Source organism: Amblyomma maculatum, chromosome 7 (assembly GCF_055883805.1).
Source record: "Amblyomma maculatum isolate TAMU_Amacu chromosome 7, ASM5588380v1, whole genome shotgun sequence".
In the NCBI taxonomy this organism is placed as follows: domain Eukaryota; kingdom Metazoa; phylum Arthropoda; class Arachnida; order Ixodida; family Ixodidae; genus Amblyomma; species Amblyomma maculatum.
Genome location: NC_139350.1, coordinates 56,691,887 through 56,718,407, shown reverse-complemented (window position 1 = coordinate 56,718,407; position 26,521 = coordinate 56,691,887). Strand labels below are relative to the sequence as shown.

Here is a 26,521-nt window from a genome sequence, read left to right as displayed (position 1 = left end):
TATTATTATTATTATTATTATTATTATTATTATTATTATTATTATTATTATTATTATTATTATTATTAGGTAAACCGCACTGTATAGCACGTCTCTGAAATAGGGAGGGGGGGGGGGGTGAAGGCACAGGGAACGAAAATCTTACAAAAGAGCTGGCTATGTATCCGACAGCTCGCAAAGGCTGCCACAGGAGTCCTGGGCTCTAATTCGATGCTATGCAAAGCTTTACTACAGGAGCATTACTGCCGCTGTAAACGAAGAATTGGTAACACCACAGTTTAACATAATACTCAAGGTATTTCAGAAAACATTTACAAAAACTCCTAAGGATAAGGAGTTCTAAATATAAAATATATAAATAAACTCAGCCAAGGCGGAAGTCACTTCCTTTCAGGGTAATTCTTTATCGATAGCTGTCATCCATGGTTCAACGCCTAACTTTAATTCAGCATATTCTTGGGGTTAGTGGCAATGAGGAGTTCAAAACCATGGAACAGAAGACAAGTCCCTTATAAATTTTAGAAATAAAGAAAAAGTAATTTCACAAAGCTCAGTATCGAAAGGAAGTCCGGCTACGAAACGAAACCCCCGAGCGCGTAGGAAGCTTGGTGAACCGACAACGTCCGCAGATGACGTTTTGCAGTAACCACGATGTCAAATTGAACTGCTTGCTAATTCTAGCAGCGGTCGTACTTTCGTTTCCTTCAAAGTTACAACTATAAAAGCGGCCATTCATTTAGCGATTACTAACCGTTTAATGCGAATTCCTTTTTAAAGATCTAAATATAGAGGGCACAGGGCGGCGGATTTTAGTGTTACACCGCGGAGCATCACACGTGGAAAGGAGAGTAGCGCCTAGTTAAGGAACTTTCAGTGGAACACGGGCTTGACGAAAGAGCGAAGCGTTTGTAACTTGCTAAGGCAGTGGAGGTAGTCGGCGCGAAGCGCGGAAAGAAGTTCTCCGCCATCAACCGCAGTGGCGGCAGCAGCAACGAAGGTAGAGCAGTTGCTCAGAGCTGGTGTTAGATCGGAGCTAAATATTAACTAGATGGCGCTGATGTAGTGTCTTTTGATTCTACGATGGCCGCTGCCTCGGAACGTTACCGAGAGAAGTCGGTGACCGGAAAGTTCAAGCATGACTACGATGTTTGGGAGTACAGGGGCCGCCGCAAGACAGGCTGTTACTTCACACAAGATCACGAAGCACAAAGAAGCACTCACCGCTGCTCGATACGCCAAGGACTACAACGCCGCTGCAAAGAAAAGGAGAAGGCATCGTACGACGCTCGACGATTCGCTATGCCAACGGAGCATAATATGGTAAGTAGGAAGCAGGTCACCTCAGAAGGAAGAATACGCACACCAGCGTATACAGACTCGACTCGTTAACGGTCAGTCGCCCTCAAAAGGTGCCACTCTAACCTCCCGACCTCTAATGCCAAACTGCTAATGCAAATCAGCTCTCGGTCAATAATGCGATGACCGGATGAGCTTAGGTTAACGAACTTTTGCTTCCACCACCAGCGAAGGAAAAAGTTGCGAACGGCGTTCTCGCTAACAGTGTAAACATTTGAAACGGGGTGCTGTAGACGCTGCAGAACATTTCCAATGGACGTTGGACTTGCACCGAGCTGGATGTCCACCTCATGCGCTCAACATCGAGTACATCGTGCTGCCTAAAGGGAAAAGTGCTGCCAACATCTATGAAAAGCTCTTAAAGAGCATTCCACTCACTGCGGAAATGCCGGAAAGATGACGTTTCGTATTCTGGCTTGGCTAGTCTAGCATGGCCAAATGCGCGGATTCCACCTCCGAATTAGTAGCTACGCCTAAATCCTCTCGTCGTCCACACGCAAACAAAATTGACTTCATTAGCGCGTTCTCCACTTTCACAATAAATTTAACACAAGCGTAAGTTCGGTGTACGGCTGGCGTCGAAACTTTCTCGACCTTTCTTCGGAGCTTGCCTCGAAAAAAGCTGCATTGTTCTCACTGAATTTATGGTCTATGTCCAACAATACCGAAGCCGAATTCAAGACATCTTCCCGGAATTGCTGCGCATTGTGAATGAAGTGCAGCACCGCCAGGCTTAGGTAATATTGTCATGTGCTGGTGACGATCCCGAAACGAGCAAAAGAAACGGCTGGTGTTGGACTGAAAGAACTCTTTATTGGGCTGAGCAACACTGCAGCGGCACTGAGCAACTAGGCAGCAGCGATAGTAGCAAATGGGCTCGTCGGTCGTCGAACAATTAATGCCCGTCGCACGCACCAACGCTCAATTTAAAGGCGAAAAAGAAGTATCTAGATATATCCGCAGACCATGACTAGGGTAGCATGGAATATTACAGAAACGCACGCGAGAGGCCGGAATCTTCTAGGTACATCTGGACGTATCTTGCGCCACAAAGAAAATTTTAAAGCAGCATCTCACGGCAACGAGCATGAACAAAGAATACAGAATCGATCCCTGTGCTAGAATAACAGTGATAAGGTCGTGTACCAGCGGGTGTCGAAAAACAACAATGAAAGATTTGAATTGTTTGCGGCAATATTTAGAAAACATGCGGCGCTCGTTTATTTTTTACCTCGCATTCCATACTGCTAGAGCATGAATTTTCCTTCATTTTCAAAACTGATATACCGTCATCTTGCCAACAGCTTCCAACTTATCACATTGGCACTAACCAATAGACCGTCCAAATTAAAAGTTTATTCAGTTTTGTTAATTGGCTACCAGATTGGGGTATCAATTAGAGTAACTGTAGTCCGCAGCAGCTGACAGTTTGTCCCCGAAATCCTTTTTTTTTTTTTTTTCAGTTTCGAGCTCTCTACTGTCAGGAATTTCGATGTGCTAGCATAAGAAACCCGAGTGTGAAAAAAAGCCAATGCTCGTCTGGCGGCGTAGGCGCCACGGACCACCTGCTGCCTGCCAGGGTCGGCAGGAGCACAGTGCAGATGTATCAATCCATATCTCCACGTGTAGGGGAAACCAGGGAAAGGCTAGCATGTAGCTTCTGCGGGAAGAACTAAGAGAAGAAAAGAACCTTGATTAACTGATAATGATCAACAAAACTAAAAAATGAGCAACAATGACTATAAGCAGAGACTGAAATTTGCCAATAACTGACCCAACAAAAATGAGAACAAGGATGGCTCAGCAAAGAGCCAGGCGAAGTTGCTGAGGAGTTTGCTGAGCAAAGTTAAGCAAGAAACATTCAATGAGCACGGAAACAGATGTCGAAATGTGTTAGAAAATGCGAGGAAGAAATGAGAAGTATATGAGCAGAAATGAAAGGCAAGCAGGCCTAATGCTAATGCATTGTCATCTCATAATGATAACTAAGCAGCCATTTAATTTTTCTTAGTGTAGTCTGAAACTTACAGAAAAGTTTGTCTGTGAGTGAGTCATGCGCAGGCGCTCGGATCGATATTACTGCAAGCAGCTGATGATTAGGTGAGGGCTTCTAAACGAAGACACGCAAGCGTGGACCAGAAATTAGTGCAACGCTCTTTGCAGATAATGACACAGACATATATATATATATATATATATATGAAAGATTGTACTGTATGGTTGGGGCGTGTATCGGATTTAACGCTACAGTGCGACACAGGGGCTACAGGGAATGAATACTGCAGCAAAGGGCTCCTAATGAACTTATAGAGCAGCTGAGGTTTTTTAACGTGCACTAACGTAATTAAGTACACGGGCTCGTTGCGTATCGCCGCCATAGATTTGCGACCGCAGCGGCTGAGATTGAAAATTCGTCTTCTGAACGAGTAGTTGAACACCTTCGCCAACTGGCCAGTGAGCCGGGGAGCATAAGATATTTAACTGGAAAAGAAAAAAAAAAGAAAAAAAAAGGCGCAAGACAGCTGAACAACAAGATCACGCCTGTAAGGTATTTCTGGAAGAAAATGTAGACGAATTGTTTTTTTATTTAAGACTGCTTCTGCGCTCTCGCCTAACACGCCACTGCGGAACGCATATCAGGTTAGTCTCAAGCGACAGTGGTTTCCGGGCCCAACAAAGAAGAGGAGGCTCAAGCTCCTACCAGAGCAGTATTGGTATGGCCATGCGGTAATAAAAACTACTCGGGCACAACGTTCTGTCGCTGTGAAGCCAAACCTATGGTACCTGCACAGACCAGTTCACTGCGCAGCATTATATAGTCCCTACAGAAATTTCGCGAACCGTGCTCTTGAATTAGGGAATTATTCACGTTATTATTACATTGTGATTGTACTACAATGCTGAACGGTGCAGCGTTAGTATGGAGCATTTTAACGATGGCGAAATACGTGTTGCAGAAGCCTATAGACCAACGCTGTGTTTACAAACAAAGGGGGTGCTCTCGGCGCTGCAGCCGACTAGGGGTGAAAAGTAGGGCTAGCGCCCATAGGAATACATGGAATCAAAATATTCCAAAGCAGTTTTCTCACTTCACGGGGCTCCTGAGATGTCGTTATTCGGTACAAAGCAACTATGAACATCCTAGAACAGATCGTGAAAATATGAAATCTAATTACCGAGGCGAAGTGTTTTTAAAATACCGCGAAACGTATGGGGGAGCACGTTGGGAGGGCGACCCGTAGAAACACATGTAAACACAACTTACCGCAACATTTTTCTCGTTTCGCAGAGCATCAGAAGTGGTGGCCGGTCTTTAAACGTTGACCAGCGCTTTGAAGAAGCGTGTGATGAAATATGCTGCGTCATTAGGGAGGCAGTCTACTTTTATAAATCCCCGAATAACCCCGAAAGGCAAGCGGGGTGTACCGAATTGAGCAGTTTTGGTACAGTCTGGTATGCTGCCGCATAGGGTAAATAAGCTTGATAATACTGTCGCTCCAGTGATATTTTCTAGACAGAATTACATTTAAAAAGCAGATTTCAAACGCCATATGACAATATGGACCGAACGAGAATCGCGCACTGCAGCAGACGATGGCGCGGCTGGCGATACCCACCGCGCCGCCTCCAACTCCGGAGCGTCTGCTAACGACGCCGCCGGTAGTGCATGGTCGTCTGCAACTGTGCGCGGTCAGTTTATGGTGCTGTGAACAGTCCCGTAAATCGTCAGACTTGCAGTACTTGCAAGGGAATGTAGTGCGCGATGCGATAATGTCGGACAACGTGAAAAGCTTCTCGAAATTGGATAAAAAGTGCTACAAAGAAAAGCTGCACATTCACGTCGTTGTGCACCCGGACCCATTTGCTACGCCTGAAACACACTGGGAAGTCCTCCAGACTGGCGCGGCCGCTCTGACACTATTGGACATGGCAAACATTGTAGCATGTTTGATTTTTTCTCCGAGTCGCTTCATTGCAGAGATCATCCAGGCATACAAGTCCCTGGACGCATACAATTATTTTAAATCAGGTGGATGTGCCCAAGCTCAGCAATTGGCATATATGCTAGCAAAATATTTTTGTTTATTTTCTTTTTTCCCGTGGTATCGCTATGGGTCTCATGTATCATTCTACGCTTTCTGTGCGGTTTACTTGTCTTATGTTGCTTCTTCCCGTAAGGCACAGACCATGCAGCGCGTGCATGGATGTAAATGTTCGCTTATAACGTGCTCACCGCATGCATGCATGTATCGCGACGCAAATACGTATTCATTCATTTTAATGCCTAACGTCTCTACTTAGCCGCGATCGACGCTTTCAGAAACGCAGTGACGTCGTGCCCGTTATTTTCGTTTCATTCCTCGAAATGAACCGTGTCTCGAACGACGGCATCATTACGGCTTTACGCGGCTCGTGTGCATCGCCAGCCCATGTATTTTTTTTTTTTTACTTCCGCCATGCAACATGACGTCGGGGCATGGTGCAAGACGTTTACCGAAAAAAAAAAGAAAAAGAAAGAAAACTGCTTGGATGCGTCTCTTTTTCCTAGACGTGGGTGTTCGTCTTGAAACGCGCAGCATATATTTATTGATAAATATGTTTTACAGACATGTAAGACTCGAAATGTTGTTTCATGCGTATATTCATGGTCTTAAAATAGTACACCGCTCGTTACAAACGACTGCTTTCGGAGTCGCAAAGACAGCTTCTTCGCCAACCATCCTTTACATGTATTTTGTTTGGGCCGCGGTATCCCAATGCATTTCTAACTAGGATTCTAGAGAACGAGCGGTTTTAAAAGTAGATTGCTTCCGCTATGACGCAGCACACTTTGTCACACATATCTTCAAAGCGCTGGCCGATGTTTAATGTCCAGCCACCACAGCCGGTGCTCTACGAAACGAGGAAAATGTTGCGGTAAGTTGTGTTAGCACATGTTTCTATGTGTCGAACTCCCAACTCGCACCCCCATATGTTTCGGGGTGTTTTAAAGTTACTTCGCCTCAGTAATAAGATTTCATACTTTCACAATCTGTTCTAGAATGTTCATGGTTGTTCCGTACCGAATAAAAACATCATAGGTATCCCGTGAAATTAGAAAACTGCTTTGAAATATTTAGATTCCATGTATTTCTTGGGGCGCTAAGCCTTCTTTTCACCCCCAGTCGGCCCAGCCTGGCGACAGAAGTGTCACCGGATCGTGCTTACGTGACAGAGCGGTGTTGGTCTATAGCGCCGCCTCGTGTGCCGAATCCTGAGAAGCGGGCCGACACTGCGTCTCCTGTGCACCTGCCGTGCTCTGTAGCAGACATAGTGCCGTATAAAACAAACGCGTACGCTTTTTAATTACGCTTGTTTTGACGGTATAAGCCGAGGGGCTATTCATTAGTCGTGAATTTACGCTCTCATAGGCCTTCAGCGGTGTACAAAAACACATTCCAGTGTAGTTGGCGGGTGAAAAATTATTAATTAAAAAATGTAAAGCAAGAGCTGAAACCGAAACGTATTTGATGCCAAATATGCTTGAACTACTTGGTGTGGTAACACTAAGAAGGGAAATCTGCCCCCGCAGCCTTCAATCAGTAGCCGAGAAAGATGTCCCCAATTAGCAGCTACTGGCAGTGCGCACAACATATGAATCGAAGTTGGTAGGAGCAGTTGTTGAACAGTGTTCTGTGAATTTCGATATTGCCGATAATTTTTCTTTCAGCATGTAAGCTTGACTGCATATTCCCCTGTTCACCACAGTGGTTCTGCAGCTAGGGCGCTAGACTGATGATCCCAAGGATGCTGGTCCGATCCCATCCGCAGTGGCCGCTTTTCGATTGAGGCGAAAAACAAGGCGTCCGTGTAATATGTGACGTCAGCGCACGTTAAACAAGCCCAGGTGGACGAAATTTCCAGAGTCACCCACCATGGTGTCTCTCATAGTCTGAGTCGCATCGGGACGTTAAACCCCACAAACCAAGAAAACCAACTGATTTATAGCCAGAGATATGACGCTGAAATGCCGGCAATAGTTCATCTATGGAGACGAAATACATCTCGGGCAGGAATCTAGCAGTGCTGTTCATTTCGAGAAAGGGACCATCTTCCGGAGGCATGAAAGCGTTATGGAACGTACGAAAAAGAGCAGACGCACGGTTCTACTGTGAGAGCGGTAACAGCGTCCCTTCCCGGCCAGCCAGTCTCGCCTTGGTGGCCAGCCTTCCTCTGGGAATCAATTCCCGCCACGTCGCACCGCTGCGGGCTGAATTTGCATCGACGCCGCGCCATGCGGAACGACCAGCTCTGTCGCTAATGAGTTTTCGCTCTACTTCTGTTTCTCTGCTTCCCTTGCACCATTTCCCCACAACCTCAGCTCCAACGCGCTCTGCTGCGGACCGCCCGACGACGCCGCGGCCTATAGCCAGACGGATGACGGCTAAGAAACGGCCACCATCGTTTTCAGGTGAAGCATTCCGCCGCAGTGGCAATGAGGCGGTGGATCTATCACGAAGAAGAAAAAGATGATACGCTACCGCCTCAAAGTACCGGAACTTCTTTGGCGGCTGCCGCAAATGATCGGATAGATCCAGCGATCACGTAGCTTAAACGATCCTGAGCGGAAAAGTGGCCATGAAGCTCGTGCGAAAAGCATCTGCTCGCTTAACGAAGATGAATAGTGGCTGCACTCGTTCCTCTCGAACCGAAGGAGCGAGCGCCTTTATACGAAGCTATCTTCAGTCTAGGAGACCGAAAAAAAGTGTCTACGTTTAATGCCCAGGCAGTGAAAATGAGAGACGGAAGTTATTGTGGAACAGTACAGTCAATCTGAAGGCCCACTCCTAGCAACCCTGCGTTGTAGCCGCTTCAACCACCTTCTTGTTTCCTTGAATACATACTAGTCCTTTCGATTAGTCGTTCTTTGTTTCACTGCCTCTCTTCTTCCACCGCCGAATCCTTTGCAACACCAGACAATGCTTGCATTGGATGGGAAATTTAGAATATGGGGTTTGTGTCATATTATGCTGCTCCTCAGCTGAGAAAGCAAAACGAAGGTGAACAATGAGCCTCATTACTAACGATGACTGAGAAAGAAGAAGCTAAAAAGCCATAGAGCACGTGCAAGATTGAATCAGGATAAAACAGAAAGGATGTGGACATCTTGTTATACAATACTTGGAACTCCTACCAATCTGACTTGTACCAATAAAACCTTCAGGAATTCTAATTCGAATCAAGAAACAGAAAGGAGAAAGCTTCAGAAGACCGCCAGAACGAGGTATACTTGAAAGAAACTTCGAATGTTTGTGACCTGAACGTCGTATGCTGAAATGAGCGCAATATGTATACCATTCCAGATACGAATTTGCCACAAAAAGAGCTCTCTGAGAACATTATATGTTAGACACAAGTCGAACCTGCAGCGTCTATGAGCAAGGAAAAGTGCTGTTTCAGAAGAACAGCCAAGCGCGGGAAACCACCATGAACAAGAAAATTTGCCAATCAGCAACTGACAGAGGCATTTACAGTCGATGCAGCTATCAGACGCATCACTTGCGAGAAATTTTTATTTATTTATTTACAAAATACTGCGGACACTGAGTCCAAGCAGGGTGGGTGAACAAGTCAATCAAGGTAAAAAAGAAAACGCAACACTTCAAAAAAAGGCAACACAGTATAGCAGGAATTGGTTAAAACTCATGGGACAATGGATTAACTAGCTGATTCCAATCTGTTATTGTGCGTGGAAAGAACGAAAACTTGTAAGTGTCTGTTCTAGCGAATATAGGGGTTAGAGGACTGGGATGGTGTTGACGAGTTTGTCTGGTTGGTGCCGACAGGAGGAGCCATTCGTTCAAATATGCGAGTCGTAACCGCAAATCTCTCCTAGAGAAAATTGAGGGCGTGGAGGGTTGAAGAGTACAAGGACGATTACTTGAATACTTTCCAGGATCGCTCTCGCGAATGCAGCAAATAAGGCACGGCCCGCTTCAGTGGACATGGACGCCTGCTGCCACCCTAGCTGGAACAGCACATAGACCGATGATCATCTACCTGACACAGCTTCACAGCGAAAAGATCCTCTGCCGTCTGATGCACCAGACGTTCAAAAGTCTTCTCACAAGCTACGACCAAGCACATGGCAAAATGACAAGCTTTCTATTGTGACCTCACCTACTGCTGGAGAGACGTTGAAGGGGATTGTTTCAGAAAAGTAGCAGAGCTCAGTCGCTCTGACGCCGCGCATCCCACAGCCTGCAATTGTGCCCTAATACAACACCTCCTTGTTTAAATGCATACCTCCGTTCCTACAAAAACGTACTGTACTTCACCGACAGCCAGCCTGCTTATTGCTTTGGAATTGCAGTTGTAAACCTCAAGTCGCCCTCGATTGCACAAGTGTGAATGATTATTATGTGTGAATTACGCAAATTCAGGGTGAGCATTGAAAAACGGGAAAACGGAGCACCACGATGCAAGTAAATTAAATAAATTAAAAACGATTTCCTCAGGTGCTCATGTACCAGTAATAACATAGAAATTTGGGTACCCTTTGAAGCGCGCTATTTCTGCATCCTTGTGCTTTCCCTCGTGTGAAGTAAGCCATTAGTCAATTCGACCGAGGCTTATACCGGTACCTTTATGTTTTTATGTACATACATTCCCCTTTATAGAGGGAATAAACATTGTTTTTTACCGGCAGCTGTCGTCCTTGTACTTGTACTGGTGCGGACATAAGCAAACGGAGCACGCTACTTTTTTCTGAAAAGTTTCACGCGTTGCATAATGATGCTTGCAGTCATCATATGAGCAAATTGGTAGTAGACATCAGTGTACTTTCACTTGGACAAATATTGTTTTCCCATATCCGGTGTAGAAGGCGTGATTTTAATTTGAATGAAAAACCTTGCTCCGTTTACTTATGTTCGCAATTGTACTTTTTAATGAAAAATTAATAGAAATGAATTTGTACTTTTTAATGGAAAATCATCTCATTACAAGAAATGTCGGAGGCACCGTTGTTCGCTCTCGCGACATGGTCATGTAAATCCCAGCGATGGCGAGAAATAAAGAATGAAGTCATCAGTGGCCTTAATTACACGCTCAGCAAGCCCATCATCCACGGTGCATCCAACCCTGTCCGCGACGGAGACCGTACCGCCACTTTGGAGTGCATATATATATATTCTCAATTCTACCTTGAAGAAAGACGGTCCACCGTCCGAAACTGTTGGAATAAAATTTATAATCGGGAACGTTGTGTGACATCCTGTTTGAATATCATCATCATCATCATCCGCCTGACTATACCCACTGCAGGGCGAAGGCCTCTCCCATATTTCTTCATTTAACCCGGTTCTGTGCTAGCTGCACCCACTTGACCCCTGCGAACTTCTTAACCTTATCCGCCCACCTAACTTTCTGCCGCCCCCTGCTACACTTTCCTTGCCTTGGAATCCAGTTTGTTACCCTAAGCGACCATTGGTTATCCTCTCTTCGCACTGCATGTCATGCCCATGCACATTTCGTCTTCTTGATTTCCACTAGAATGTCACTAACGAGTTATTTCTCTGACCCACTCTGCACGCTTCCTATCTCTTAATGTTACCCCTACCATTTTTCGTTCCATAGTCCTCTGCGTTGTCCTCAACTTAAGTAGAACCCTCTTGGTTAGCCTCCACGTTTCAGTCCCATAAGTAAGTACAGGTAAGATGCAACTGTTGTATACTTTCCTCTTGAGCGATGCCGGTAAGCTGCTAGTCATAATCTGCGAGTGCTTGCCAAATGCGCTCCATCCCAATCTTATTCTCCTTATTTCCTTTTCATGGTCCGGATCTGCGGTTACTATACCGGTCCTAAGTAGACATATTTGCCTACCACTTCCAGTACTTCGCTACATAATGTAAACTGCTGTTCCTTCCCGAGGCTGTTGAACATTACCTTAGTCTTCTGCATATTGATTTTTAATCCTAACTTTCTTCTTTTCCTGTCTATAGGTCACCAATTATTCTTTGGAGTTCATCTCTTGAGTTACTTAGCAATGAAATGTCATTAGCAAATTGCAGATTACTGAGGTATTCTCCATCTACCCTTATCCCAAACTGCTCCCATTCCAAGCCTCTGAATACTTCCTCTAAGCAAGCTGTGAATAGTACCGGGAAGATCGTGTCTCCTTGCCTAACACCTTTCTTTATGGGAATTTTGTTACTTTCTTTATGCGGAACTAGGGTTGCTAAGCAGAGACTATACATATCTTCCAGCACTTTCACGCACGGCTCGTCTACCCCCTGATTTCGCAATGCCTGCATCATCACCGAGGTTTCTGCTGAGTCAAATGCTTTTTCGTAATCAATGAATGCAATCTATAAGGGTTGGTAATGTTCCGAGCATTTTTCTATCACCTGGTTGATGGTATGGATATGATTGATAGTAGAGTACCGTTTCAGAAAACCTGCTTGACCCTTTTCTTGATTGCAGTCTAAGGGTGTCCTGATTCTATTAGCGATTACCTTAGTAAATACATGTAACAGACGGTAAGCTGATTGGTCTGTTTTCTAAGGTCCTTGGAGTCTCCTTTTTAATGAATGAGGATAATGTTTGCATTCATCCTTGGTTCCGGTACCGTCGATGACACTAGGCACTGCGTATACAGGGTGGCCAGTTTTTCTAGCACGATACCCCCCCCCCCCCCCCCCTCGTCCTTCAAGAAATCTGTAGTTATCTGATCCTCTCCAGCCGCTTTCCCCTTTTTCATAGTTTCTAGTGCTTTTTTGACCTCGTCGTTCGTCACTGGTGGAACGTCTGACCTTTCTTCCCTACCGCCAACCTCATTATGGTCCTGACTACTTTGGCTACTGTAGAGATCAGTATAGAACTCCTCGGCTATTTTGACTATTTTGTCCATATTCGTGATGACATTGCCCGCCTTGTCCCTTATTGCATACATCTGGTTTTTGCCTATGCCCAATTTCTTCTTTACCGCTTTAAGACTTCCCCCATTCTTTACAGCATGCTCAATTTTCTTCATGTTATACTTCCTTAAATCGGCCACTTTGCGCTTATTGAGTATCTTTGATATCTCTGCCAATTTTATCTGGTGTGCCAGATTCGAAGCTTTCATATTGTGGCGTTTCTTAAAGAAACTTTCGTCTCCTTAGGCAGCTGACCGGTATCCTCTCGAACTATCCTACCGCCTGTTTCTACAGCTCACTAAGTAATGAAAGCTCTGAAATTATGGTTCACTGCTTCTAGGCTAATGTCGTCATCCTCAGTTGGAGCTCAATATCTATTCTGTAGCGAGATTCTGAACTCTTCTGCTCTCCCCGTCACTGCTAATTCGTTGATGGACTTCTTTCTGACTAGCCTGTTTCGTTCCCTCTTCAGATTTAGACTAATTCGAGACCTTTTCCATCCTGCGGTCACAGCATCGCTCTTTCCCAATTACCTATACATCCTGCATAATGGCGGGATTAGAACAAATTATGAAGTCAATTTCGTTTTAGTCTCCCCAATAGGACTTTTCAAAGTCTACTTCCGGTTCTTTCGTTTGCTGAAGACGGTGTTCATGATTCGTAAGTTATTGCGCTTGCAAACTAATCTAGTAACGCCGCCCTGCTATTCCTAAAACCAATGCCATAGTCACCCATTTCCTGGTCTCCTTCCTGCTTTTTTCCTGCCTTGGCATTAAAGTCGTCGATTAGTACATTATACGAAGTCATTATTTTCCGCATTGCCGATTCTACATCTTCGTAGAAGCTTTCAACTTCCTGGTCATCATCACTACATATAGGCACGTAGGCCTGTACAGCCTTAATCACGATGCCGGCCATCCGCTCATGAATGCTATAGAATTCATATAATTACCCGCTGTATACCTATTGACAAGGAAACCTACTCCTAGTTCTCACCTCTCCAGTAAACCTCGACAACAGAGTACATGCCCATCCTTCAGTACGTATTGACCGTTTTACCGAGAGCAAGCAGGAGAGAAAGAAAGTACTGTCTAACCAGATTTCTTGCTCCGGCTCATTGTTGCCGGTACCGAGTGGGCCTTGCATTCGCATAGCAGAACGGCCTTGCACCTCGGTATATTGTTGTTTGAGAGACTTAAATACCTTTATTAGCGCCCATTTAAGTGCTAATGTCATCGGGACAGCAATGCGTGATCGTGGCCTGCACAATCATTCAAAGAAATCGCAAGATGATTGCCGACAGTGTATGCGGGAAGCACGCAACGACAGTCCGAGTACGGCTGTTATATATTTCTGCTTCACCTCTTTCATGTCCAACCTGATTTAATTCACCTGCGAACGTTTTGTGTAAGCCAGATAGACTTAGTACCAATGGCGGACTCACGAATATGATGCCCATTTTTCTTCCTCCGCCGCAGTAAACACGCGCGACGGGCAGTCCGTGCCTCCCGCGAGCCCTCCGCGCCAACGATACGGTAGATCTTTTCCGCCAGCGCCAGAGCGCGTGCTAAAATCTGCTCTTCACCTAAACAATAAGCCAACAGCAAAAAAATGCTGATTTTTTACCCACACCGTGTTATTGATAACTGCAATACAACAAGTTTCGCAACACACTGCCGCTGGTGCAGCTAGCGGCTCATTGTCTGCACGCTAGCTCCGCTGCTAAGGCGTCAACGGAATTTACATCTTTCTTTTACTTACACAATGGGATCGGCAATAAGGCAGTTCCATTAGAGACCATTTACTCTAACGCTGAGCAATTACAAAGCGTTGTCGGATGTGCCTTCGAGGCGAAACAATGTAGGCCTACGACCAGGGAGTAGGGCTCGGCGAGAGTGGCGTTGTCTGCGGCTACAGCTGGCGGGTCCGCTTTCCTAAGCGCTGCTGTATGTGCTGCGAATTCGTCGTCTTCGTTCGTGGTGCAGATGAGAGCGCATGTTTTTCGACGCTTTTCTTACAATACGTAGTGTAAACGAGGCTGCTACGACGTACGGGACGGTGATACGATGTTGTTGTGCCGCAGGACAAACACCTATAAAAACGTCAACTTGAAAGTATACATTGGTGAAGCAGGACAGCTCGATTATATGTCGAAATTGGTCGCACTTAACGTTAAATCAATGCGGCGATTACTGGAAAACATGTTTTTTTAGTATTTTTATTCCGCATTCGATAGCTGCCCGTACGGTTCATTCGCTTTGTGTTTGTGTGTAAAGATACCATTGCGATTATAAAATATATTTGAAAATACATGCATCGTGAAAGATACAACAGATGCATCCTCACAGTTAACTCTGACAAGTTCGGACTGCGGAAGCGGAGCGCCGTCCTTCGCTGTCGCCCCGGCCGCTAGTGCTGTTTCCAACAGCTGTCGCCATGCCAAACGGATGGTATACGGTTTGCTGGCGCGCTCCAACAAACCACGAAATAGCATCAAGGTGTCGGATAGCTTTCACGAGCACCGCGAAACAGCCCTTTTACACTGCCGCATAGCAGCATCAACACTCAGAGCACAGCCCAAGATGGCGTCAAGAGGAGCCGGACGGACTTTCCCAGTTTGGCTTATACGGGGCACCACTATCAAACTACAATGGCTGCACCCCGGCATTGAAACTAAAATCGTCTATAAGCTTCATTCGGCCTCCTATCCTCACTAAGCCCTATGAAGTCCCATTGCATACCATATAGTTTCTCTAACAGCACTGCTAAATTAGCTTCACTAGCTAGGGTTCTGGCATTAAACGTTGCCAGGGTCAGTTTCCAATGACGGTCTGTCCAGCGGAGCCAGAAATTCTTAGCTTCCCCCTCTGCGTCGCAGGTCTGACTGCAGCCTTGGTCAGTTTCTCATCAGCCGCTGGTGACTGAGGGCCAGGGTTTTATGGGACTAATCATAGGAGGTTGCGGCCAATTGCTCCACCAGGGTGGCCAACTCCTGTTCTAGTAAGGGAGTGCGTTGCCGGATGTGTTCACCGGCACCAGATCACACCCCAAACCTGTTTATGTAATTCAATCGACACGCGGATTGTTTTAGTGCGTAGCACTACTAGCTGCAATCACAGATTTCGCCGATGTCTGTCCGAAGCCGCTCACTCTCTCTCTCTCTCTCTCTTTGTGAATTTGAAGTGGACAAAGAGAAGAAAGCTACGCGCGCGTCTCGCGGCTCAGCATTGAGGAGGTGGAGCGGCCGCAGAGCTGTAGTAGAATCCGCTCTCTCTCTCTGTCCATCCATCTCTCCGTGGACTTGAAGAGGAGGAAGGTAAAGTGGCGACGCCCGCATCACGTGACTTAACACTGAGGGGGTGGAGCGACTGCATGATGCACCCAGTTAGAGTAAAGGCTCGTTCACACTTGCGATTAGCAGCGGTCGCGCGACCGTTTTGGTCGAAAAGCGACAGTCGCAAATGGTCGCATCGGTCGAAAAGCGACTGCCGCGGGCCGATCGGGAACTGCTCAAATTTCCAGTCACGCGACTACTAGTTGCAAACCATAGGGCCTTTTGTTTAGCCTACACCAGCTACACCAGTGTAGGAAATCTCCTATACCTACAATAGATTTTTGCTGCACAGGCGTAGCTGGTGTAGGTTAAACAAATGGCCCTCATTTCACCAATCAGCGAGGTCCCGGAAATTGGTCATACCTGCGCACATCCGGTTGTTATAGCCGGCGGCAAATTGGAAATTGGCGGGAAGACGAGAAAATGGAGTACTCGATCGAGCACCTTCTCAGTGCAATTAAAGAGTACCCCTACCTTTTCAACAAACGGCATCCGGAATTCAAAGGCAGGGAGAAGGATACGGCCTGGGAGGAGATTGGAAAGTTATTCGGACTATCCGGTAAGGAGCATGAACTTTTGAGAATTGGGTTTTTCACGCAGGCGCAACATTTTATATTGACACCACGGTGATTGACACCGTCTATTCGTCGTCGGCGTTTTCCTGGAAACACAAGAGCGCGGCAACGCACGGGCTCGCCTGAAGAAGCTGAAGTGTCTGGGAAGCGGCTGCTACCGACGTTCGCTGTCATCGCCCAGCAGCTCTCCTACTCCCAACTCGTTCGGAACCAGAACAGAACGAGAAGGCGACAGTCGCAAGTGTGAACATCGGTAGTGGCGAGATCCTCTCCTCTGGTCGCGCGACTGGTAGTGGCGCGACCTCATTTAGTAGCAAGTGTGAATAGACCTTAAGACGGTGAGAGAGGCGTGCCAGTTGCGGACGTGGCGGCCGTCGCTGGGCAGGGTTGCACAAGCATGTGCGCGTTTGCTTCGCGTCGCAATGGATGAAGCCGGGCCATCTGGTACTGCGGCGCAGGTTCGCCGTGCTCGACGTGCTGAAGTACAACCTTTAAGGCAGAACCGGAACACCGAAGGCCCATAAATCGACAGTCGGAGGAGACGCGGCCATTTGTACGCTCAAGTTCACGCAAGGCTGACAGCGAGCTGACAGCGGTCGAGCATAGATCGCCTTTGTCGGCTCCTTCTCCCAGAAACGAAGTGTTGACCGCGGGTCCACTGTCGCGGGGGAGAATCAGAAGGGGCGACCAAGGTCAAGTGGCAGCTTGACGCGAGTTTATTTATGACGGTCGCGCAGGCGGCCGCTCTTCGGAAGTGGTATAGGAACACATGGAAACGGGCGACGCCATCGGTTTGGTCCGTTCCGATTCTCGGAAAAGTTGCGCCTCGACCGTGCTGCAAAGCAGGCAAACAAGAGCAGTTATAAAAAGCACAGCGTAAACGCAGTGGTTAGGGGTTCCGCGCTAACTGCTCTGTCTCTCGGTTTGAGGGGAAAGGGCGCGGAGGCCACAAATCGCGGCGAAACACGGGCTGAGCAGAATGCACGGCAGAGGGAGCTGCTGTCGCTGTCTTCTCGGGAAGACGCCTGGGCATACGTCCCTTTGTGTTCTACTTTGTGTTTAATTATCTTTCCCCTAAACAGATTACATTACTAGATTCTGTGATTATCCAAGTAAACATAAAAAAAAAGACATAAAGTACCATCCCCAAAGCTTTCCTTGGCCTCGCCGACTGTTGGCTTCTTTCCTTCATGTATTATAACGAGCACCCTCATTTCCCCTTAATTGATCTGCTTTTAGCTTACATGGGTCTCGGTTCTGGCAGTCTTGAAGCCATAGGTAGCGTAAGAGGGTTCTAGCACAGCTTTCGCCGTCGCTCTTGATCACGTTCTACGTGACGCTGGCGGTAACAAAGGACATTCCACGTCCGCCGCTATGGTTGAGGGTGGCGCTGGTGAACACTCTCAAGGTTCGTATACAGACAACTTAAATACCCAAGCAAGTAGCAGGGTGGTCAGCGGCCGATATAGCTCAGTTGGAAGAGCACCGAACGCGATATTTGGAGTTCGTGGGTTCGGTTCCCACCATCGTCACGTTGTTTTTTTCTTCTATTTTGTGTTTAATTATCTTTCCCCTAAACAGATTACATTACTAATTTCTGATTATCCAAGTAAACATTAAAAAAAAGACTAAGTACCATCCCCAATGCCTTCTTTGGCCTCGCCCACTATTGGCTTCTTTCCTTCATATATATATATATATATATGTGTGTGTGTGTGTGTGTGTGTGTGTGTGTGTGTGTGTGTGTGTGTGTGTGTGTGTGTGTGTGTGTGTGTGTGTGTGTGTGTGTGTGTGTGTGTGTGTGTGTGTGTGTGTGTGTGTGTGTGTGTGTGTGTGTGTGTGTGTGTGTGTGTGTGTGTGTGTGTGTGTGTGTGTGTGTGTGTGTGTGTGTGTGTGTGTGTGTGTGTGTGTGTGTGTGTGTGTGTGTGTGTGTGTGTGTGTGTGTGTGTGTGTGTGTGTGTGTGTGTGTGTGTGTGTGTGTGTGTGTGTGTGTGTGTGTGTGTGTGTGTGTGTGTGTGTGTGTGTGTGTGTGTGTGTGTGTGTGTGTGTGTGTGTGTGTGTGTGTGTGTGTGTGTGTGTGTGTGTGTGTGTGTGTGTGTGTGTGTGTGTGTGTGTGTGTGTGTGTGTGTGTGTGTGTGTGTGTGTGTGTGTGTGTGTGTGTGTGTGTGTGTGTGTGTGTGTGTGTGTGTGTGTGTGTGTGTGTGTGTGTGTGTGTGTGTGTGTGTGTGTGTGTGTGTGTGTGTGTGTGTGTGTGTGTGTGTGTGTGTGTGTGTGTGTGTGTGTGTGTGTGTGTGTGTGTGTGTGTGTGTGTGTGTGTGTGTGTGTGTGTGTGTGTGTGTGTGTGTGTGTGTGTGTGTGTGTGTGTGTGTGTGTGTGTGTGTGTGTGTGTGTGTGTGTGTGTGTGTGTGTGTGTGTGTGTGTGTGTGTGTGTGTGTGTGTGTGTGTGTGTGTGAAACAGAACCCGTAACGACAATCCCCAAGGAATATCAGATCTAATTCCCGGGGACCACGCCAACATAGAACGCCGTGCAAAGGGTCCACGTGCTTTTGTAGCTTGCAGTAAGCGATGCATTTCCTGATAATCTGTACTTAATATACCCCGCGAAAACATAATGAGTGAAGAGATAAATTACGCTTGGTCAGTGACTCAGCAGCCTCTTTGGCGAGCAAGGACTGTCCGGACATGGCTCACCTTCTGTTTGCTGCGATGAACGTTTTGTTGCTGCCTTGTGTACTCTCCTATGCACTGGTCTCCCCACAGCACCAGGCTCATGCGCCAGTAGGTGATCGCCAGAGTGGCCACGGGTATGCCGTAGGTCAGCACCAGGAACATCACATTGTAACTGCGTAGAGCAGAAAAGCGGGGTAAAGTTTTACAACTCGGTGTTAGAGCTTATTACATTCACAACAAATGGCTCAAGTGCGAGCAGCTCCACAAACACATCTGGACCTGCTGCATCGATTGTCCATACCACGATTATAAAAAATGTGTTTTCGGCAGTGGAATTACTCAGTAGATGAATATTATAGATTATATGTGATGTACAATGGAAGGTATAGTGAAGTCTGCATTATTTGAGAATTTCACCGTATTCAAGGATTCAAATCTGCCAGGTGTTTCAAAAACCAAGCGCTAATTTTTTAACGTAGCCTTTTTGAGATATGGAACCAGCTTCTGCAGCACCACTATCGCGGTGTTGACGGACATTAGAATAAAAGTCATTAGTGTGCTCTAGTGTTCAAATTTCTTATAATTACTTATCTATTACAGTTATATGCAATGAGGCGCCTGGTTTTAAATAGAAATTTAATTGTAGCCTGCCGCAAGTAATAGGCACAGAAGTATTGATAATTTTTAAAATGTGATTCCTTTTACGTTGTCGCTCAACAAATTTTGGCTATCTCGCGCCGAGTATCGCGCGCTTTCGTAAAATCAGTGCTCTGAGCGACGTTGATTTATGGCGTTGGGGTCGTTTAGAGCGCATTTTTTTTTATCGCGCGTCATCTGGCGCGAGTCAGCCTAAATTTATTGAGCGACAACGGAAAAGGTATCGCGTTTTTTGATATTGTAAAAGTCGTTCTAGTCAATGCTAACGACCGGCTACAAATTTCTATAACTGGAGCCTTTGCCGAATCCCACGAGTTAAAAAGTCATTACGGCTTTTACCAGGAGTTTGTTGAAAACCGGCCACTAATTTTTAAATGTAGGCTTTTTGAGATATAAAGACAGCTTCTGCAGCCGCATGCTCTGGAGGACAGCAAAAAGAAAAAGGTAAACAAAGTTAATTAGTAAGCTGGTTAACTGATTTGTGGTAACTGGAGGACAGCAAAGAAAAGAAAAAGGTAAACAAAGTTAATTAGTAAGCTGGTTAATCAGTTAACCAGCTTACTAATTAACTTTGTTTACCTTTTTCTTTTCTTTGCTGTCCTCCAGAGCATGTGTTATGCTTCTGCAGAAGCTGTCTTTATATCTCAAAAAGCCTACATTTAAAAATTAGTGGCCGGTTTTCCACAAACTCCTGGTATAATCCGTAAAACCGTGTCATTTTTTTTTTGCACTACTCTTCAAAATGATGTAATCGAAAATTATGTCACCATGCTGGCTGCTTGTTAACCTTTAGTTGCGATCATCCCACCATCCAGAAGGCATCTGTCGTCTCGACGTTTTTAAGTTCAACCATGTCGATCTGCTGTCTTGAAGTTGCTTGTGAAATGGAAGGAAATATTTCTGTACCGATTCGTTCGAGAGACTGATATTAACCGCCTGGTCTTAGCCAATTCCCTTTGGGGGTATGCCGTTTTGTTATGAGGCAAACAAGCCCTACAGAAGAATGGCCATACTCGTGGCTTCATTCAACGCGCTTTCCGCCATCAGGCTCGAAGCAGAGCGAGACGAATCATATCTGAATCATTTGTGCATCTCTATGTGCCTCCATATGTGAGGGGCGCAAGCGAGGTGCTGGCAGGCTTCGACGGAGGCGCGTCACCGCGGCCCACAAGCCACTTTCACCGAGCATCTGCTTCCTTCCACAGGCCTAAGACAACGTCCCCAATGAAACAACATTCAGCGTAATCACAAAAGTTCATGTTCTAAGTTCCGGACACATACACCAGCGAGAAAAACAGCCTCAATCATGTAATAGGACAACACAAAGATGACGTCCGGTCAACGAACTCCGTATGCAACCTCCTCGCTGTGCACTGCATGCTAGCACGCTCACCGCGAGATCACATTTTAGAATTGACAGTGTTTACCGTAAAGTATATTATCATAGAAGAGTCATCACACTGAGCTATGGTGCAATCAGCTCACAAAGGCAACTTAAGTAGGGGCCGGTGAACTCTCCACTCTGAATCTGTGAATGGCTTCCGTGACGTGACGAGGATCGGAAGTCCCTCCCATTCACCTTTCTAATCAGTCCAAGCTTGTTTTTATTATAAACAGGAGGACTATAGCTACAGTGCAAACATTCTAAAAAATGGGTAGTGATTGTGAAAACATGGGACCCCTTACTTATGCGCCATGAAAGAGTACAGTGGTGAGCAGCCTTGTCTAGAGCGGGCCGACGGTGCTCTGCGGAGCAAGTTAGCGACATCTACCGTTAGGCTCTGGGTTTGAGCTATGCGTCTCATGCGCATGCGCGGCAAATCAAACGGATGCCTGCTCATCGCTTCTTTTTTCAGCCCCCGTCTTGGGAGTACCTGGCGTGCCGCTAGGGTCGCACTGCTTGCATTTTGTGAGGCTGTGACGGTCGTCAGGGCGTCGCGATGCCACCGTGTTTCTCGATTGTAACGTGACGGCCAGGTAAGCAAGTGCGCGTTCCTGGATGCCACTCGCCGCCCCTGTGTGTTATCGTGGAGGAAGTCAAGTTCCTAGATCTGTACGGATGATAGCTGATAATCCGGCTTAAGAACACGCCATCAAACAATACACCTGCAACGCAGGACGAAAACAGACAGAAACCAACTAGTGCCCAGTTCTCGCACTCTTTGCCTAGTGCTTGTGTGAAACGCGCGATCACCCGCTATCACTTGCAAAATTTGATTTTGAACCGAGCCATCATCTGATATCCAGTTGCACTTGCCTAGCCGCTTCGTGATTCGCGCGAAACGCGTTGGGTTTCCGGCCGCGGTTTACCTAGCTGCATGAAGCGCAAGCACTAAGCGGACATAAGTCCGACCACCCACGAGCATGCGCTGTTTTGTTTTGGCCACGCATGCGCATAGGACGTATAACTCAAACCCATGGCGTAACGTTAGATGGCGCTGACCTGCTTTGCGGATCACCGTTGGCGCGCTTTAGACAAGGCTTCTCATCATTGTACGCGTAATAGACATGCCCAGTGTACCTTAGCAACAACGTGTTGTTTCAGTGTACCCGTTTTCTGTCAAATTGAGGTATCAATAAAGCTCTCAGAGCCCGTTTACATGTTTTATGCTCATACGTTACAGTGATGAGCGAGTGAGCCTTCTATGGATCTGTACGCGGTATATTATTGAGCTATAAGGACGTCCGATGCAGCTCACCAAAGCTTCCACAGGAAGCACTTTTTGTCAACATGTGCCTCGCACATTCTGTGCACTAGCTCGTTCCTATCAACAGTGCTTCGGCATCAGAGTTGTAAATAATTAATAACTTGTCAATAATTACATTCTTGTGTATATATTGTAATCAATCGATTATTATTCAAACTGTACTTTTTCGGAAAAGTGAATTATTTTTTGTAATTGATTACCGGCCATCAATTACTTTAATCTAAAAATGCTGCAGAGGCAATGTGTCCACGACAATGTGGCTGCGTCAGATATTTCGACCGCCCGGCTGTGCGCATGGCTGCCTATAGCATCAGGGGAGCTCCAGAAGCTTTTGACCGCAGAAGTGAACCGGCCTTGCTATGGTTCTACACCAGAAGGTGCATCTGATGTTCTCAAGATAACATCTAGTGCCTAGTTCTTCAGCACTTCAGTGGCCTTGTACCTGCGGGGTATCTTCACAGCGCCAACATCTAAGCGTGGCGTTTTTTAGAGGACGTGTAGAAAATGGCACCGAAGCATCGCGCAGCTATGGACGGGTCTGTAAGGTATTCGTACGGTGCAACACCGCTCTTCCTTTTGCAAAGACTGTCCAGTGTAGCGGCTGTTGTCTTCACGAGGAAACGTTGCACAATCGGCGACTGAAAGTTTGAAAAGCAAGCTCTGCTGAAAACTAACAAAGTGTAAAAAAGGTTGAAGCGAGCAGCGCTAGTGTATTCTAGCTTGGATTAGTCTGTGGTATAGCAATAAAGTTCAATGAAAGGTAACGTAACATCGAGTAATTGTAATTGTAGTCGGTTTCCTACTTTCTTGTATAAGACCGTTCGGTATAGGCCGCCTCCGAACGGGTAAGTGCACTTCACTATTTTCGCATTAACCGAAATAAACCGGGGATATAATCTTAGTAGCTTTATGTTCATTTTGATGGATTTTAAACCCAAAGAAAGTAATAAACGCACGCCACACATAAGGAGAAAAAACTGCCTAGAGGCGCCACTCAGAACGGCTTTATTTTGCAAGAAACCGCGTACGCAATTAATATCACCTATCATCGAAAATGTGTTAGCGAGCGAATAAGGAAACATCAGCGAAATAATCAATAAAATAGCCTCATAATTTACCAAAGTATAACAGATCTTGCTCTTCACACACTTGTGATCCATGCTTTGCTGACTGGCACATTCTACAGAATCGCGCATTATAGAAAGACCACATGAATGATTGAAGCCTTATGTACCAGGAAGAGTGGTAGCCTTTCAAGCTTGCCAATCAGTGAAACTTCTGTGCCGTTGCATAAGACCGAAGAAAAGTATCTTAGAAATTCGTTCTTATATCAAATTTAATGCATGAATGTGTTCTTTGCGAATGCGACGAGGGAGGATGCAAATTTATACGCGTCTTTCTTTGAAATAAGACAGTTGTGATTGGCGTTCTCTCCGGTTTTCTTCCTTTATGCGCGCTGTATTTTTTAGCGCCTTGAAATCCCTAAAATGAACAGCTACCAACTCTACCGACAAAGTGTCATCTTGACCTTACTCACATGGCAATTTTTGTGTGCTGCAGCGGAAGTTGCTTTAGCACCGGTCATCTCTTTTGGATAAGAATTTCTCCCAATGCTTACCGAACTACGACATTATTAGGTTGATCATTAGCCCCACGGAATGGCGACTTATGATTCCAGAACGGTCAAAAAGCCGTGACATCATTACTACTAGATCGGATACTTTCCTACGACACAAAATAAATGCTCATATGACTCATCCCGAGCAACTGTTGAAACAGACTGCCACTAAGGTATTTGTCTTGGAGCTGTAACACCGCCGTTTACAGGACCCCTAAAACAACTTGCATTCAAGTCTTCGGTCGGGCACATCTATCTCTCACAAGCAGAGCATCGAGGTCGCTAAAGCACGAGGGTTAATCACAAGGTGGCTGTCCGAAGGCATTGATTGCATGCAGCCTAAAGAGATGCGTGTTTCAGCTGCTCTTTTAGACGGTGTACGTCGACCTTTCCACCACGGAGTCCTCTCCCCTGTTTGGCAACGATGCCTATTCCCCCAGGAGACCCCACGCTAAGCAAGGACCTAAATACTGATGCCGCAACCCTTGCACACCCACCTTGGTCCTCCAGTGAGCGTGGCACCATTCAAAACCTGCTCACCCAAGTCCCTTAGCCATAGGCGCACTTACATCATCATTCTCTAATAAAAAAAAAAACGTATTTTATAAAGCAGATTTCTGGTTTACTTGTCCTCAGGGCATTTTATTAACTTAGCCTGTGCACTGTCTGCGCAGGAAACGCCTCCTATAGCTATGGACTGGAAAGAACAGCCCTTAAGGGCATGAAGCGTCGACTTTAATTAATGACGCCCTCCTACAGCTTCCGTTACGGACTCTTATTTGCGCACATACCTTGCTGCTTGCTTAAATAGTAAACCTAGGATTGTTTCTATGTTTTCTGTTCTCAGACATATCCAACAACTTACAGTCGTAAGCTACCACGTCACCACCCCTTTGCAGATCCTCGTTTGCGTATATTACCTTTTGCTACTCGCTTAGTCGCTAATACTGCATTTGTGCTATCCCGCACAAGCTACAACATTTGGTGAAAGACCACCAAACGTAGGTATAATGCCTCGCTTTAACAAAACAGTAAGAACACGGCTGCATGGCTGGCTCGGGATCCAATTGATGATTTCGGTAGCTTAAATTTTCACCTCACCCTCTTATCTCAAGGATCTACCCGAGTTGGCAGCGCCTGCGAACTCTGCCATGTCACGTGGTCTCGTGACGTCATAGAGCCCTCCGACCAATCAGCGTCTGGCCATGTCACCTGCCAACTACCAGCTCTAAACGGTATATCCATCTTTTACGCTCAAAGCGCAGGCGCCGACAACTCCGACAACAGATTCTGCGAAGCCTGAACCCTTTAATGCTGTCGCGTTAACACTATTCGTGTGCGTAGACAGGCTCGGGTTATAAATAATGCGGTGAATTTCAACTTCGAGTTGTCAGCAAGCTTATTCTTAACTTTGTTATTTGACCCCAGCCTAACTGGCATGGTTCTTCAAAAGTAGCCATCAAGAAAAATAACGGGAAGTAGTAATAAGTAATAACCGCCTTGACTTTGAAAGTCACTGCTGATTTTACGGCAGTATTCGAAATTTTTATCTGGAACTGGTATGCATGTCAAGAGCGGTCAGATTGAACAGCTGCTTAGTTTGTTGTTTGTTTACAAACAAATGAGCGTTTTAAAGTGGGCATTTGCGAACAGTATTCTGACAAAAACTCGCACTCTCTAAGAAAATGTAGTATTCTCCTAATGCACTGTCAAACCATCGCTAACATATCACAATAGAACAAAATACACTTGAAAAATATTTCACAGCTAATGCGATAAAGTTATAGTTGAAGCTGGCTTGAAATTGTTCGAACATGAACTCGCAGTATGTGGAGTTATTACGTGTGCTAAGTTTCATCAATTCATTTTGTTCACTTCTATGAGAACTGTCCTTTGGCCATTCATACCAACCGCGTCTGTTGTGTTTTATGGCGCATAAGCAACCAAGGCTATGATGCGCCGAGCACGAAGTGTACTGTGGTTTTTTTGGTGGAGGATTAAGACATTGTTAGGTTATCACAGCTTGCTTAGAAGCAATGATTCTTCTAAGAAGCTGTAACCAGAGGACAAACTGACAAGTGCGTTCTCCGCTAGGAGCAATGTCGGATGGAATAGTATATGTTCGGTGTAAAACTGTCTAAAATAATTTCTTCTTAGTCTTTAAAGTTTTCTAGGCGAGTATAAAATGTGATTTATTGTGACTTTATGTCCACAGTCTTCGCACATTGGCTTAACTACTTCCTTGAGAATGTAATTTTGTGTCAGATGTGTGTGTCCGATGCGAATGCGGCATAATACTAGTTGAATAAAGCGTTTTCGGTGACTGCACAACTTCCATTCATCGATGAATGGTTTCACAAGGCGGAGTTTGTTGTTTATTTCATTGTCCCAGAAACGTTGCATTTTGTTCTCAGTTTTCCTTGTAAAAGTTTTGTCATATATTTATGCAGTACGTTTACTTTTTCTTTTAGCTTTGCGGGCACGAGCCGCGCATGCATCAGCTATCTCATAACCGCTGATTCCGACATAGCTAAGCTCCAAGCACAATTTAACTTCGTGACCTTGTGTTTCGGCTGTTTTGACGTAATGAATTTTATTTTCTACCAAGGCTTTCGTTGCATTTTTAGAGCGTACTTCTATGATTACGCTGAGGAAGTCGGTTTAGATTATACTCTTCTCAAAGTTGCATTTACTATTTTTCTGC

General features: G+C 45.9%; 1 protein-coding gene across 1 annotated transcript in view; it reads right to left on the bottom strand.

The window, feature by feature from the left end:
• The window catches only part of LOC146183305 (tachykinin-like peptides receptor 86C), a 358,172-nt gene that overhangs the window by 68,682 nt on the left and 262,969 nt on the right, over positions 1-26,521 (bottom strand). Inside the window, exon 3 of the mRNA XM_084608351.1 lies at positions 18,856-19,006. Within this exon, the coding sequence (XP_084464477.1) occupies positions 18,856-19,006 (151 nt within the window). The remainder of the gene's footprint in view (positions 1-18,855; positions 19,007-26,521) is intronic.